Source organism: Zophobas morio, unplaced genomic scaffold, assembly GCF_036711695.1.
Source record: "Zophobas morio isolate AGI-343-1 ecotype UQ-CSIRO unplaced genomic scaffold, CSIRO_AGI_Zmor_V1 ptg000046l, whole genome shotgun sequence".
NCBI lineage: Eukaryota > Metazoa > Arthropoda > Insecta > Coleoptera > Tenebrionidae > Zophobas > Zophobas morio.
The window spans coordinates 3,619,670-3,634,705 of NW_026972151.1; the positions used below are offsets into that span (position 1 = coordinate 3,619,670).

At 37.1% G+C, this 15,036-nt stretch overlaps 2 protein-coding genes across 2 annotated transcripts in view; one reads left to right on the plus strand and one right to left on the minus strand.

Annotated features, from left to right (window-relative positions):
• LOC135142395 (TWiK family of potassium channels protein 7-like) overlaps positions 1 to 15,036 on the minus strand; it is a 555,364-nt gene that overhangs the window by 400,441 nt on the left and 139,887 nt on the right. The window lies entirely within an intron of this gene.
• On the plus strand, positions 5,471 to 7,049 carry LOC135142328 (uncharacterized). Its single transcript, XM_064074015.1, has 2 exons — positions 5,471 to 6,457; positions 6,509 to 7,049. Exons 1-2 carry the CDS (start codon positions 5,748 to 5,750, stop codon positions 7,020 to 7,022), a joined length of 1,224 nt encoding a protein of 407 aa, XP_063930085.1. The 5' UTR covers positions 5,471 to 5,747; the 3' UTR covers positions 7,023 to 7,049.

The following is a 15,036-nucleotide window of genomic DNA, read 5'->3' on the forward strand; positions in this document are numbered from 1 at the left end:
ATTAAATCACACGCTGTGTAAGTTTATTTAAGTTAGTTTAGTTTAGTTTAGTTTAGTTATTTTGTATTATTCTTCTATTTCTGTTTTTCTGTAATATCATGGGGGTTCCCGTAAATAAACTATTATTATTATTATTATTATTATTATTAAGAATTGGGAAGGGAGGCCTATATGACCAGTCCTGAAAGCTTCGCGAGACTCCCGGGTAGGGAGCAGCTAGAAAGCCTGCACGGGTGTTTGTAAGGGGTAAAGGTAAAAGAGCAGCCTGGTGGACCGAGCAACTGAAGGACTTAAAAGGTCGAGCTGCAAAAGCAAGAAAAAAATGGCAACTGACTCGTAAACGAGAGGGAAATTTGAACGGAAACGAGAGGTGCAGGTTCAAGTACCAAGGCTTGCTCAAACATTATAAAAATGCCATCAAGGAGACAAAGGGGAATATCGTGTGTGGCGTATGCGGATGATCTCTTGTGTATGATTGAGGCTGATAATAAAAAAAAGATTGAGGATGTGGGAACGGAAATGATGGAAATGGTGGTTGCTTGGGGGAATGAAGTGGGTGTTCAGATCTGCAGGGAGAAAACTGTTAGGATGCTGCTGAAGGGATAGTTGTCTAAGTTGAGACCGCCGTAGGTGAGGGTTCAGGAAAAGCGTGCGAAGTATGTGAAAGAAGTGAAGTATCTGGGTATAAGAGTTAGTGAGCGTATGAGTCTGAGAGGTAGGGTGATCGGAGTGATGGGAAAATTGAGGCATGTATTGAGGAAAGAATAGGGTCTGAATAAACGAACGGCACGAGTGATATATAAAGGATTGGTGGTTGCGTGTGCGTCATTTGGTTTGGGGGTATGGTGTGATGTGTTAAGGTTTGCATATGCAAGGGAGTTGGTGAACAGGTGTCAAAGGAGCGTGTTGTATGGGTGCATGGTGTTTTGTAGGAGCGTAAGTACGGATGCGATGCAGTGCAGGAGTGATGTTTAGGGCGAAAAGGGAAGTGAATCTAGGAGAATTGGGATGGCTGCAGATTAGGCTGGAAGAAGGAGAGACTCTAGAGCAAAAGGGTGTGTTGGATACGAAACTACGGGAGATTTGGCAAAGAAGATGGGATATGAGCGAAAAGGGTTGAGGGACTCAGGATTTTGTTCCAAGTGTGAGGTTCGCGAGTAAGAATGTTTGGTTTGAGCCAGAAATGTTTGGGCTGTTTTTGTTGACCGGGCATGGCAGTATGAATGAGTTTCTGAATAAAAGAGGCCTGAGTTATACGGATCTGTGTGGTTGCGGTAGGGTGGAGAATGTTTGGCATATTGTTTTCGAGTGTGGATTGTATGATGATGAAAGAAGTTGTGAATGGTCAAGATGGATTGGGGAAGAGGAAACACGATTTGAGAGGTTGTTGGAATCAAAAGAGATGTATGAGAGATTAATGGGATTTGCAGACAGGGTTCACGTAACAATTGTTTAAACAAAAAATGAATTGCATTCGACGAGCATAATTAGTGCAATACCAGTTAATTTATGATTTTCTAATTGGAGAAGTGTAAAACCTTGACTATTTCATCAACATCTGTTATTTTTGTTTTATTTTTGGTAAATTAATTTATGTTAGGATATTCAATCTGTTCCTGGCTCTAATACAATTTAACAGCAATTCATATAAAATATGTCGAAGGAAATTCACTTTTTTAGCACGATATAATTAAAGTTCTGGATATTATTACATGATCCACGCTTCATATCTTCTCACTCGAAATTATAGTAGTTCATTTATGGCATTTAAACTAATCTTAAATGTTGACCCATTTCAAAGAAGGGATCTTGAAACTTATCAACAGCTAAATTAATACCTGCCTGTACCAGAAAAGTAAGGTTCATTTCATGTTTGTTTTGTATTATAATCAGTACGCGGGAATTTATCTCACCGCTGCAATCCCCCAGTTGAAGTAAGGTGTGTTTTACGGCGAGTAGCGGGGACGCTTTGATCTGGTCCACAAGGTCGTAGCCAGTGCGTCGCTAGGAGTGTTTACAGCTAGTAAAAAAACTACTTCTATATTACTATATTACTTCAAATAATAATACTCGATGCCCTTTTTAATTTTTCAACCACAGAACCACAGCTTTGTGATCTTGAAATGTTATATTATGTTGAAACAGTCCCAAAGAAAAATATATTTGTAATCAAACTATCGCCGCGACAGCACTGGTTCTAGCGAATGAGATAAAATTCCGCGCGTTGATTATAATATAGTATTATTATGGCATATGTGTCTCGATTTATGTGATGCGGAAATTCTCTGGGTCTCTGATGCAAACTTTAATTAACCTGAATTAACCTCATAGAAATTCTTGTTGTTCGACATTGTTGATAGAGTATGGCGTAATTAAATTTTGCTTGTTTCTCTTCTTGTAATTGTAATACGTACTCATGTTGCTAACGTCAAAATTCAGAAGATTTTATTTAACCTAAAACGAAATAAACACTTGAGATCGTGTAGCGGAGGCGGATGACGGGACCATACACACGAATTGAAAACTATTCTCGGATTTTTAACTAAAGTGAATCAGGCTGTACAGCTTGCTGCGGGGATAGAAGTAGGCCTCAGAAATGCGCGTGTTTAAAATCCATAGCGCGTGTGGTGGCTGCTGCTAGAGTAAATACACATTCATGAAGAGACGCCCTTCGTGCCGCTGTCGTTATACGTTCTCACACTGTGTGGTTTGTTTTCTCCCAGATTTAAATGCTATTTAAATTTACCAACACATCATCCTAATCCCAACTTGAACATTATCATCCAGATACTTTATTTAAGATTCCTCTTTTCTATGTATTTAAATTTGTGATGTACAATATTTGTATCGATTTGTAACATTTAATTTCTCTCAGAATGGAGGAATAAACAATTTCGCCATATTTTGCATTTTGATTTAAGAATTATTGAAGAAATGTCGTCATTAGTTTAATATTATCCAACTAGTTATTAAAGGATAAAATTTTCGGAACGAAATTCCAAACATAATTCTAAAATATCATAGAAACTCAAATTAAAAGATAACGTTAATGAAATAATTTATTACCAAGTATTTATAACAACTTTTCGAAAAATAATTTTTCACTAAACAAAAATAGACAGTTTCTAAGACAGGTATAAAGAAATGATGTTTTAGTAGTAAGATAATCAGAGATGACAAGAAAAAACTAATAATTTTTTTATTTTTTAAAATGAACGTGTTCCCTAGATGTTATCTACAGAGCTCTGAAAATTTGTCAACCTCGTTAAGAAAAACGGAAAGCGGAAGAAGCCGTAATTACGGAACTTGCAACAGCCCGGATATCATGTGAAATGCATCTGACAACATGCAAATAAGTTTGTTAACTTGTTATATTCTCCATTTTCTGCATCCAGCTTATTATCAAAGAGAGTTCAAAAGCTGTTAAGATAAGTGGATATGCACTTTACTATACTATTATGCATCTATCATCTGAAACATTATTTAGAAGTTTTGGAAAAACAACAAGTGCAATCATGAAGTTGAAGTTTATTACTTGCACACTAAAGACAAAAAAGCCTCTAGCACCGGGAAACATTAAATAGTTTGTTACAGAAGACCCGAAAGCAAACTGTGAAAGACAACAGGGCGCCGTTGGCATTAGCACATCTAATTTTATTAGACCTAAAGGAAGTTAAGCATAGTTAAGGCATAGTAGACATATTAAGAAGTAATAGTCAAGTTTAATTCCTCTCTCAAACTCCACAAGCGCAGCAAACAATTTCTATCAAATGCAAGTCTAGCACATCTGCTTTGAAAATACAGAAAAGTTTTAAAAAGCTCCTGCACGATGCTCTTCATAACGAAACGAAATCTTCGTTCGCGGAACTGCCAGAAGTTAAGGTTCTCAGAATACTTGAAAAGGAGGGATTAGAAAGTTGGGAGGATTTAATTTTCAATTTAAAAAGTCGGTTTGATTCGTTGCACGGCTGAATTAGGAAGATGTATGAGCAAATAATACGATAACGACGATAAATCACATAAACAGCAATGTCATCTGATGCATTAGCAAAATACCGGAGAAATTTGCGCAGATGGAACAATGGTGATAATGCTGTAAACAGTTTACGTAACAGTTGTGCAACCGTTACGATACTGGATACATGTAGTAAGCAGCTAATTAAAGCCCGTTGCATAAACAGAACATGACAGACACGTTGTTAATACCTATTATGGACCTCCCGTGGAACAAAAAGTCACTTCTCTACATACAACTTGACCATAATTAATACACTAAATAAACTATACCTTTATTGCCCCTATTAAATAAATATTTTATTTTAATGCATTCATTTTAAAATTGGCGTACTTGGCAAGACCTCACCTCATCCCCAACAGCCACTCAGTACTTAAATTTTATATTTACTTAGGCTTAAATAAAAATAAACACTTGTAAGCTGCTCCCTGAGTTTTATTTCCCCTAAAATATCTTCCGGTTTGCTTAAGCTGAAATTCTTCTCGAGGACTTTTATCATTCTAATTTTAGTTAATTAAAAAAAAATGTTGACGTAAATAAGCAAAGCTAAAAATATCCCTACTCATCTTGCTATTTAATCGCTGCTTGTAATACCCCGCAAAATAATACTCCAGCTTTTGTTCCTTTCTTTATCCCCACTTTAATGAGCTCATATATAAAAGCGTTAACATCTGTTTATTTTTCTTCATTAAACTACAAAAATCATCGTTCTACAAGCTTTCCGGGCTCCTCCTACATCGAACCCGCATCACTGCAATTTATCTTTTTTTCGACCCACACATCCTACCGACTGCCCCATTTTTAAGTCCTGCACCGAACAGTTTTGCTCCTGTTCAATTAAAACCCCATTTGTGATCCTCCACGACCGTAATTCGTTTAATTTATGGGTAAGTTCCGGTCAATTCCCGTCGGGTCCAAACCACTCCTTGTACCTTCCACTGCAGGAAAAGCTCGATTCATTCGAAACGACTTTGTCCGCAACATCGTCACCGGCAAAAAAACAAGTAATTGCGGTAACGCTTCGCCGTTCTTTAAAAGTATGTACGAGCGGTTCTAGAGAACGGGAAGGAATTGGATCATCAAATGGGAAACTGGACGCCTTGAAATAGGAGAATTTTGAGAATTAATGGCGACAATAAAGAAACGACTGAAGATTAATATATTAATACAAAAAGGTCTTTACTGGAAGCATAGCAAACAAAAGGTTGCATCATCAGTTCTGTGACCAGCTAGGCGTGGAAGATGCGAAATCATCAGGATTCAATTTTATCTAAAGTAGTTACAAGGATGAGTTCTACCACATTGACAAATGGGATAAAAGTAGTATTATGATCACAATATATTTTCAAATATTTCAGACGGAACACGCTTGCGTTTCTTTTACACAGATTCTGGAGTTCGATCGGGAAATTATCAGTTATAATATATTAAGTGCATCGCAATGTTATCGATAATTTTGAGCAACAATAACTCGAATGCTTGTTGCATTGAAAACGCACGAGTGCTTTAGCACGAGTGCATTTTTCTTAGGCAACAAGCATGAGAGATTATTGTTGTTCAAAATTATCGATTTCATTGTGATGCACGCAATATATTCAACAGATTATTGCAAGAACAAACATTTTAAAAATAATTTTATAATGATTTACGAAGTAGTTTGGTGTGCGATACTATGGCGACGCAAGTAAATAAGAACAGCCATTTTGCAAAATTTGTGTGGGTTTAAAAAACCATGTCCAATTTTCGTTTTGGTCGTAACACGCCAAAAGAAATTGATGATTCTATTACAAACATTACGCCGCTAAATACGAAGAACTCACGAAATTCAATCTGGAGGCAATTTGAGAAGTTTTGCGGTGAACGCAAATATGTTTTTGATGGAAACACTTCCACGGAAAAACTAGCATTCATCCTCAAAGATTGGGGGTACAATATGAAAAAAGTCGATGGTAATGACTACAAAGAAGCAGTAATAAAAACGATGTGGAATGTAACGGCAAAGCAGTTGCAAGAACTGTATTTCAATAAATTTGGTATAAAGTTTGATCCTTTTGTTGACCTGGAATTCAAGGGTAGTAGAAATGCACGCGACGCAAAACGCCGGAACCTACAAATACAACCGGAAAAACGCAAAACTAGTTCCTCAATTTTGACTCTAGAAGAATACAACAAGATTCTAAAGATTTATAACGAAGACACGCCAGATGGTTTACAGAAAATGTTTTTTTATGTGGCTGGATTAGAATTAGCTTGGAGGGGATGTGAAGGTGTTAACGTTACTATCAAACATTTTAAGGAAGAAAGTGATAATTGTGGTTTGCCTACGGGGCGAATAGAATACAATTGTATTTTTTCCAAAACAGCTCAAGGAGGTAGCCATAAATTAACAGACAGCAAATGGCTTGCAACAAACACCACAGATCCTAGAATTTGCCCCGTTAGGTAATTAAATACTGTTTCAAATACAAAATAATAATTATTTTATTATTTAAGGCTCTACAAAAAAATGCTGAGCAAGAGAGGTAAACATATAACCACCGATCGTTTATTTTTAACGCCAAATCCTGCATGGAGAGAACCTAGTTCTGTAGGATGGTTCAAAAATTCACCCGTTGGAAGGAATGAAATGGGGAAATGGACAAGAACCGCCGCAGAAGAAATAGGCATCGACATAAAGAAAAAGAAGATTAGTAATCATTCATTACGGTCAACTGCAGTGTCGCAACTTGCAAAAGCGGGAGTCGGTGAAGAACAGCTTATAAAGATTACCGGTCATGCCAATACTTTCTCCATCAAACCATACCTTCAGCTCGATGGAGATCATCATTATCAAATGATTGACAAATTACGCGCCAACTCAACGGCTATGGAAGAGTCTAATAACAAATCCACAAATTGCGCACCGTCTGCTTTGGTACAAATGTCTAAAAATATAGTTACTACTTCACCAAGCACACAAACCCCTGTAAATTACTACAACTGTACCATAATTAATTACAATTCTTAGTTTCATAATTAAATATTTGGTTAGTAACCTCTTGTTTTTTTTTGCAATTAACTGGTACTTGCTTATCTTATAGTTGGCACATCTGGCTAGTGATAATTATCGGTAGTGGTAATTGCACAGTGTGCAATTATCACGTAATTGTATGCTGATTGGTTGAATTTACAAATATTGACGCGTTTGATTGGTCAGTTGACATCATGTGACATGTGAGTGCAATAATCATATTAAGTATCACTCTCGTTCTATTTTTGGTGATATATTTCAATATTTCACAAATAATAATTTTTCGTATATTTTGTATAGGGGTCTTGAACTGTGTGATACTTGATTTAATATTCTGAAAATGTCGTTTGGTTAACTTCTCTTTTTGATTTTCCTGCCACTCCAAAAGTTATTAAATTCAGATAAAATTATCAGCCATAACCTTAAAATCCTGAGAAAATTCAAACAAAAAGCTGCTACTGATAAGCAATATTTTTCCCAAATAAGACAGTTTTATATAACATACTTAGTCATTTTTAATGAGATTTCGCGGAAAACTCCAAAACAGCTGGGCACTAATTAATTGATTATTTAGGTATTCGTACTCCGTAAAATAAATTATCGACCTTGAGTGAATCCCTTGATCAAACACTATAAACAGATACTTTATTGATTCAATTCCCAAGTGTGACACGGACAACAATGTAAAACTCAACGATTTACATCAAAGGCTTTTTCCCCCAAATAACCTTGCCTCAGTTTCAAATAAATCGACTACCAAATTCGTGACAAAACTGAAACTTAATGCCACAGAATGCTATAATTCGCTCTACTCTGGATTGTAAGTCCTCCCACATTATTAATTACTCTCTTAAAGTAGGGTTAATTCCCAAAGAATGGAAAATTTCAATTGTAAAACCTATCCCAAGAGTGAACAAACCGCTGAGCTTAAAGGATTTAACACCAATCAGTTTAATCTGCAACCACTCAACCTTGTCGAATCTGCATTTGCTGAACAATTTGTGGAATAAATATTTAAACAACTTCACATGTCGAAAGCAGTCGATGGTCTAAATGTAGACTTGCTACTGGTCGATCGAAATTACCACGATATTAAAGGTGACTCCAAAGTTGACAAACTGCCTGGGTGACCGACTGACTGCAAATTGTTAATTTTGATACGCTTTTTTTTCTGGTATCCCACAGGGTTCGGTTTTAAGTCCTGTCTGATTCTCGGTGTACCTTTCTGATTTATTCGATGTCGTTCAGTACTGCAATATTCATATATTGATGGCTTCCAGTTAGTTGTATAGTAATTTCTACCCCTCTGAAACAGATGATCTCATTGAATTGTTCAATAATGATCTGAACAATGTTTGATAACAGTTAGTGTCTTTAGAACAAAGATAATTGTAATCTTACTGTCTTAGAACACCTTTTCCAATCTTCACCAGAGTGAAATACTAGAAATCAAGGTAGATGCTAGCACTATAAATCGTCCTTCATAACTTTGCAATCAAGTCTGATAATACTTCATTTAGGGTATTTAAACTAATCTTACACGTTGATCCACTTTTAGAGATGTGCTTTGTTTTATTGTATTATTTTTTTATTTTTTACTCACTGACTTGAATTTATGCATAATTTAACATAATGTAAATTCCTTTTGCATGATACAGTGTGGCGTAACGAAATTTTTATTTTTGCAGTTTCAGTAATACATTTTAATCAATATAAGAACTTCGGGAGTACAAATTTCAGAATAATGTTGTCACGCATAAAAGCGACGTTGTTTTCAACTTCAACTTATCATTTCTTTTAAATCAACAAAAACAGATTCGTTGGTCAATTGCAATAATGTTAACAGGGGAGGAATTTATCCAAGTTGTCGACTGTGGTACCTACTCCCTCGTGAAACGAACAGGTCGTTGACCTGGACTCATGAATCTCCCCACGCAACGAAAACTGAGGAGAGCTCGATCTCCTTGATCGGAGGCATCGATCCCAAACCGCCATCTATAATTTGGACTCCCAGTATAGTCCTTGATTTTTTGTTGATATTTAAGTTTGCCGCCCCACCATTATAATAACTGGTGCTTTCCCATGCAGTTACTTTAGTGACGATTTCTCTTCTTTTCTTTCTTTGTTTAAATCTATGATGTTCAAATATTTGTACTGATTTGTAAACTAAAAAAATTTGAAAACTGGAGAGGGTTTTTCTCACGCCTCAATAGTTGTTTTCACAGCTTTTCCCTCTCAATAATGGAAGAAATAAATAATTTACCCTCCATATTTTGGGTTCACCAGTTTGAATTATTCGCGGGTTTTTAAACATTTGCTCATAATAATATGTCTCATTTTGGCGGGATGTCTGGGTTAAGACAACATCAAGTTGGAATTAATCGATATCCAAAATGGAAGTATCTAGAAGTATCTCAGACCAATTTTTCTTTAGTTTTCGTGTTTCATCTGGTGTTACTGATTCTAAGGAAGAGGTTTTCAACTGATACAGGTACATTATATGGTACATATTATTCCTTACGATTAGTTCCAATAAAGACCATTATTATTATTATAAATAACCTCTCTTTCATATCGTCATCAACGCAATACCCTCTCCAAAATGTATTTAAAAATTCTGTCCATTATTCTAAAAGTCTCCATTTAATTGCACCCATCCTTAGGGACCTCGCTGCGCCGACACTTCCCTATTAAATTTTTCCCAGAACCGGGAACGGTTCACCGCCGTGGTGGAATCCCTGTTCGCACATTCCCGCCAAATTATTAATTCCGATCAGAAGTAAAAAAAACACTCGCGCGTCAGCCAGCCCGTAGTCCCGTTCCCCAATATACCCTCAGAATGTATAATGCATGAATGTGGGGCGAGAGGGCGCTGTGTGCGGCACGTGTGAATAGATTAAAGCAAACTCTGGATGGTTTGTCCCGATCGGGTGATGTATTATGCCGCCTTATGGGACCGAAACGTTGTTGGATTTATGGACGCACCAGTTCATCCCGGGAACAACAACGCCGACATGTTACACTGGTAGCACCGCGACGCCAATGCGGTTTTGTCAAATCGACGACGGAGACAAATTAAAATCAGAAGTGGGATGGGAGTCGACGTGGGGAAATCGATGCAGTTGATGGGGGAATTCACTGGTTAGTTAACACACTTTTTGTAATTATCGGGACATTAATTCACGCCATCAGCGGGTGCGGGTCATAACAGGGCTTAATTATTGGTTTGGCATTCGTGGTATTTGTCATTTGTACAACTTACGCTTTTTGGTTGGAGCTGGAGCTTAATGCCCGAAAGATTATCGTTCAGTAATGATTTTATTATTAGTGGTACTTTGGGGTTTTCACCGATTTAGCCTCAACAGTGTACGAAACTTGCATAATCAAATACACGAAATATCAAAGAAAACAGCTCCTCTGCTATCGAGGACTCAATTTTGCATGGGCACAAACACATTATCCTAGGAAATCATAAACTCAGAACAAGAACAAAAAAAATGATCCAAGGTTAATGAACATATTATTATAATGTTGAATGATGACACTTCGACACCCTCGATACTTGTACCTACTTACCTTGCTCATCTTATTTTCACTGCACCATCTACTGACCAACACTGTGCCATAATTACCAGTTTCCAGGTGTTCTGTGCGGTTTAGCATCAACGGTATACGGAAATTGCATGCATTTGGCTTTAAGACAGGCGTTATATGTTAGACGTTGAACGATGAGTTCAATTACGAAGCCGACAAGTTACGCGGTAGCGACGTCATTGTGGTTTTACTGAATCGGAGACGGAGGGTAGAAATTAAAATCAGAGGTGGATCATTGGAGGTGGGTTGCAGTGACGAGAATCGATAAGTTTGATGGGGGCAATTACGTGCGCCACATTACCACATGGAATGCGACAATCAATCTCCACGTAAATTTGCGGAAGGGAGTCTACTTGTTGCGTAGAGGATTGTGCGGGTTATGGTTGTTCAGAATGTGGAGTGTGTTACAAACCCTATTTACGCGACAGAATAATTGACATTCTAGGGCCGGCGGCTGTGGCGAAGAGTGGCGTTCAATAATAAAACAGCTGAATGTGTTCTCATGGAGGGCGCCACCTAGTTCTTCAAATATTGATGCCAATTATGTAGCAAACAACAAAACAAACAAGATAATGTTTAGGTTTTTTCACCATAAATGAACGACGTAAGAGGAGAAAAGGTAGTTTGGAGTTTTGGAATCTAATTTGTAGACATCTTAAACTGAAACTAAATAGATTTTCTACATCAAAGGCAGTCTCGTTTATTCACTGCGTCCAGAATACCGAAGTTAACTCTCAATTCTTCTACTAATAACAGTAAAGAAAATTATTTACGATAGAACAAAATTTAGGGACCGAACTCGTAACTGTTTCTACGACAAAAGTCGAGTTATTATGAAACAGGATTTATAGGGGGGGCTTCTTTTGACTACATTACAAGTGCTATGAAAGACACCTGCACCTCCTAGTTAACCTAACTCTTAATCTTAAACTTCGCCCCCTTAATGGCGACGTAATTCAATTTCGGAGAATGCATGAGGAAGCGTATACACGTAATGTCTCTTCTCACTATCGTTCTAAATTGCAAAAAAGCAAATGAAACCTTCGCGAGATAAATTCCGCCTCTTTTCTCTCTAAATCGCTAGCAGTTAGTGAAAAGGCTTGATAAATTTATAGTGCTTGGAGGAAATTAAAGTGCAACAATACAGGAAACGTCCCATTTTCCAATGTCTGTCCATCACACTAAACAAAAACATAGGAATATACGTGTGAAAACAGCGGCTTTGTTGGTATTATACGCAAAACATGTGCATGACAAAAATTACTGTTAAGACTCTAATTTATTATTGGATCATTAGTTATTATTTATTCTGATTTATTTTTAGCAATTGCTAGTAGTGTCACAGTTAAGATAAGAGACAACGAAAAGATAACTGTATTAATCAACTATTCTACTCGGGTCACAGGTTAGCAAATAGGCCCGGTGCAGCTCAGTTCAGGTTGGGGTTAATACAAAGGAAGACAATCCGACCCAAGACAAATAAGTTACGATATTATGGCCTCCAGGATCATCCGGAAGTGTTACGGGATATTCGAGATGTGTAAATATTCAAAGTGAAGGTTAAAAAAGGAATAATTACAAGAAAAAAAATATATATTAAAGGTAAGCTTTAGTAGCAGTTCAGATTAAAATAAACGTTTATGTAAATCTCCAAAATGATGCACTTAGAGGAATTGATACAAAGTTCACAGTTACAAAATGCCGTCAATAATCACAATATTAATACATATATATATGAACAGAATGATTGTTTTAAAATGAAATAAATGGCTAGATCAATATAAATGTTGGTTTTTTGTGAAGTGACCGTGCCATTTCCACAATTCTCCCGTGGTTGAACTGTAAGACATTCTATTACGCATACCATAATCGAGAAACTTTTCACAGTTCTCTCTTGCAACATCACGGCTGAAGTCACAATGGAATTTGAAACCTATTCCAGGATTTCAGGATACGATTACAGGAGAGACATTTTTGTACATTCCGAACCTTAGTAGGCAAGAATAGAGATTCTAGACAGGCTATATGACGTGACGTATCACCACACCAAAGTAAGTATACAGGATGTTTTTGAAATACTTGTACAAAAAAAAATGGTAACGGGTCAAGGTCTAGTAACTATACCCCAAATATAAAAAGTTCTAATAAAAGTCGTCTCGCTTTTGAGATAAAAAATCATTGAAATTTTACTCAAAAATTGTAACAGTTTCATTGCTAAAATTTTTGTTTTCATCGAAAGCTTGGTTGGCAGTTGTTGTTTTGACAAATAAAATGAAAGTTTTTCCAATCAAAATGGCAATTATGCGATGAGAAGGCCGAAGGGAATGTTCGTGAGGTTTAACTATACCATGCATTTTCATTCCAAGCACTGCTAGATTACAGAATATTCAGTTCGCTTTTCCAGCGGCTATGGAAAAATTGCAAAAAAGTTAAGAATAATTGAGATGAATCACACGTAGAAAAAAATCTTGTCGGCAGATGAAGCAACTTTTACTCGAAGGAGGGTTTCCAGTGTCTATAATACTCATATCTGGTCGGATGAAAACCGCTATGCGATTCATGAGACAAATTTTCATAACCGGTTTAGTGTTAATGTATGGGCAGGACTGAGTGGCTAGAAATTAATAGGTCTGCGCGTTTTACCACTTCGACTGACAGCTGCCCCATATAACATAAATTTAAGAGATCTTCTGGGTGAAACTATTTAGGGAGATGGATTGAAAAAAAGGTGCCGTGAAAATTTTATTTAATTTTCGTTTGACATTATTTTCTTAAAGTTTCTTAATACGGTGTTTTCATTTGTTTGGTTTTTCGGTTTTGGAATTAAATGTTAGACAAATTCAAAATTCTTTATTTTTATTTACGTTCTTTAAACAGAAGGTATTTACATACAAGATAGATAAGTACTTTCTACAGAAATCTAGAAAAACCTACTAAATTAATAACTACACACCCCATAACCCCTAAAGGCTTTCCCGATTGTTTCAGGAGGTTTTTACGGTTACAGGTGAACATACCGCTTCCACAAACTCGTTGGATCGACTGTGTTCTGAATTAAGCTTCTCTCTGTGTTGTTTGAGCACCACAATGTACATACCTTACCATACTAAAGCCTTTTTTGAATATGTTATTACAATTGGCTAATCAGACCACGAAGATGAAAGAAAACCTTAACCTCCTTTGTTATGTTATTTTTGTCTTATACCCTTCAAAGTTCTGTGCAGCATTTTTTAGTTTCCTTGTCCTTGCATTTCCATTCTGTTTTCAAACTCCTCCCAACTTTTTTGCTTGACCTCCTTCACTTTTTATTTATTATATTTCTGCTTCCTTTATATATTTCATTGCGTACGTTACTTCTTTTGGGTAGAAATTCTTCCTTTTCTGTTTTATCAAATTTTCTTTGTTTGTGAATCTATGATTTCTACGCCAACCTGTTGCTGTGCAAATTGCAAGTCACACTCTTCTTGAAAATTCAGTCGCATACTTTGTTTTGTCTTCGTTTACTTCTAAAGCATATTCTTTTGTTTTTTCCACTAACCTTATATTTTTTCCTTTCAGTTCACCCAGTCTCCTGATTAATAGAACAAGATCGTCCGCGTAAACGATGCACTGGTGGCCATATTAGTAAACACGGTCTAGGACAATTCGGCGCGGCTGACTTGGCGCGGCCTACTTGGCGCGGCCGACTTGACGCGAGACATTTTGGCGCAGGAACACTTTGGCGCAGGGACACTTTGGCGCAAGCCATCTTGGCGCGGGCCATCTTGGCGCAAATGAACTTGCACCAAGAAAAATAGATATAAATATGCAAAAATTGTACCCGTTGTTAGCATAACCCAATTTTTATAGTCTCCAACGCGGGGAGGGGTAATGTCGACTTTTTAATGGACACACGGGCGCTTCGCGCCCTGCACCCCATTATAAACATACTCCTAAACGTGGAACTTCTTGCTCGGTGGATCATTTAGTTATTGGAATTTGTGCGAATGAAAATGTGTATTTGGTTACCTACACTTGGCATAAATAACAGGGTGCCAACCAAAGTACGAACAATAAATATATTTTATAATATATACCGACGTACTCGCGCCAAGATGGCTCGCGCCAAGATGGCTTGCGCCAAAATGTCCCTGCGCCAAGTTGGCTTTGCGCCAAAATGGCTCGCGCCAAGTCGGCCGCGCCAAGTTGGCCGCGCCAAATTGTCCCATTCCGTAGTAAACAGTACCCTCGGTGTGTGTGTATCCCTTTCTCTAAGGATTAACTTAACGCAAACTTCGATTATGATGAAACTGTCACTCTGTCAGAGACATGACTTTCAATCATAACGTTGCCCTTAGTCTTCATTAACAGACACCTACTTGATTATATTACTTTTGGGGGAATTTGAAATTTTCTAAAACTGGATTACAAGCCTAAA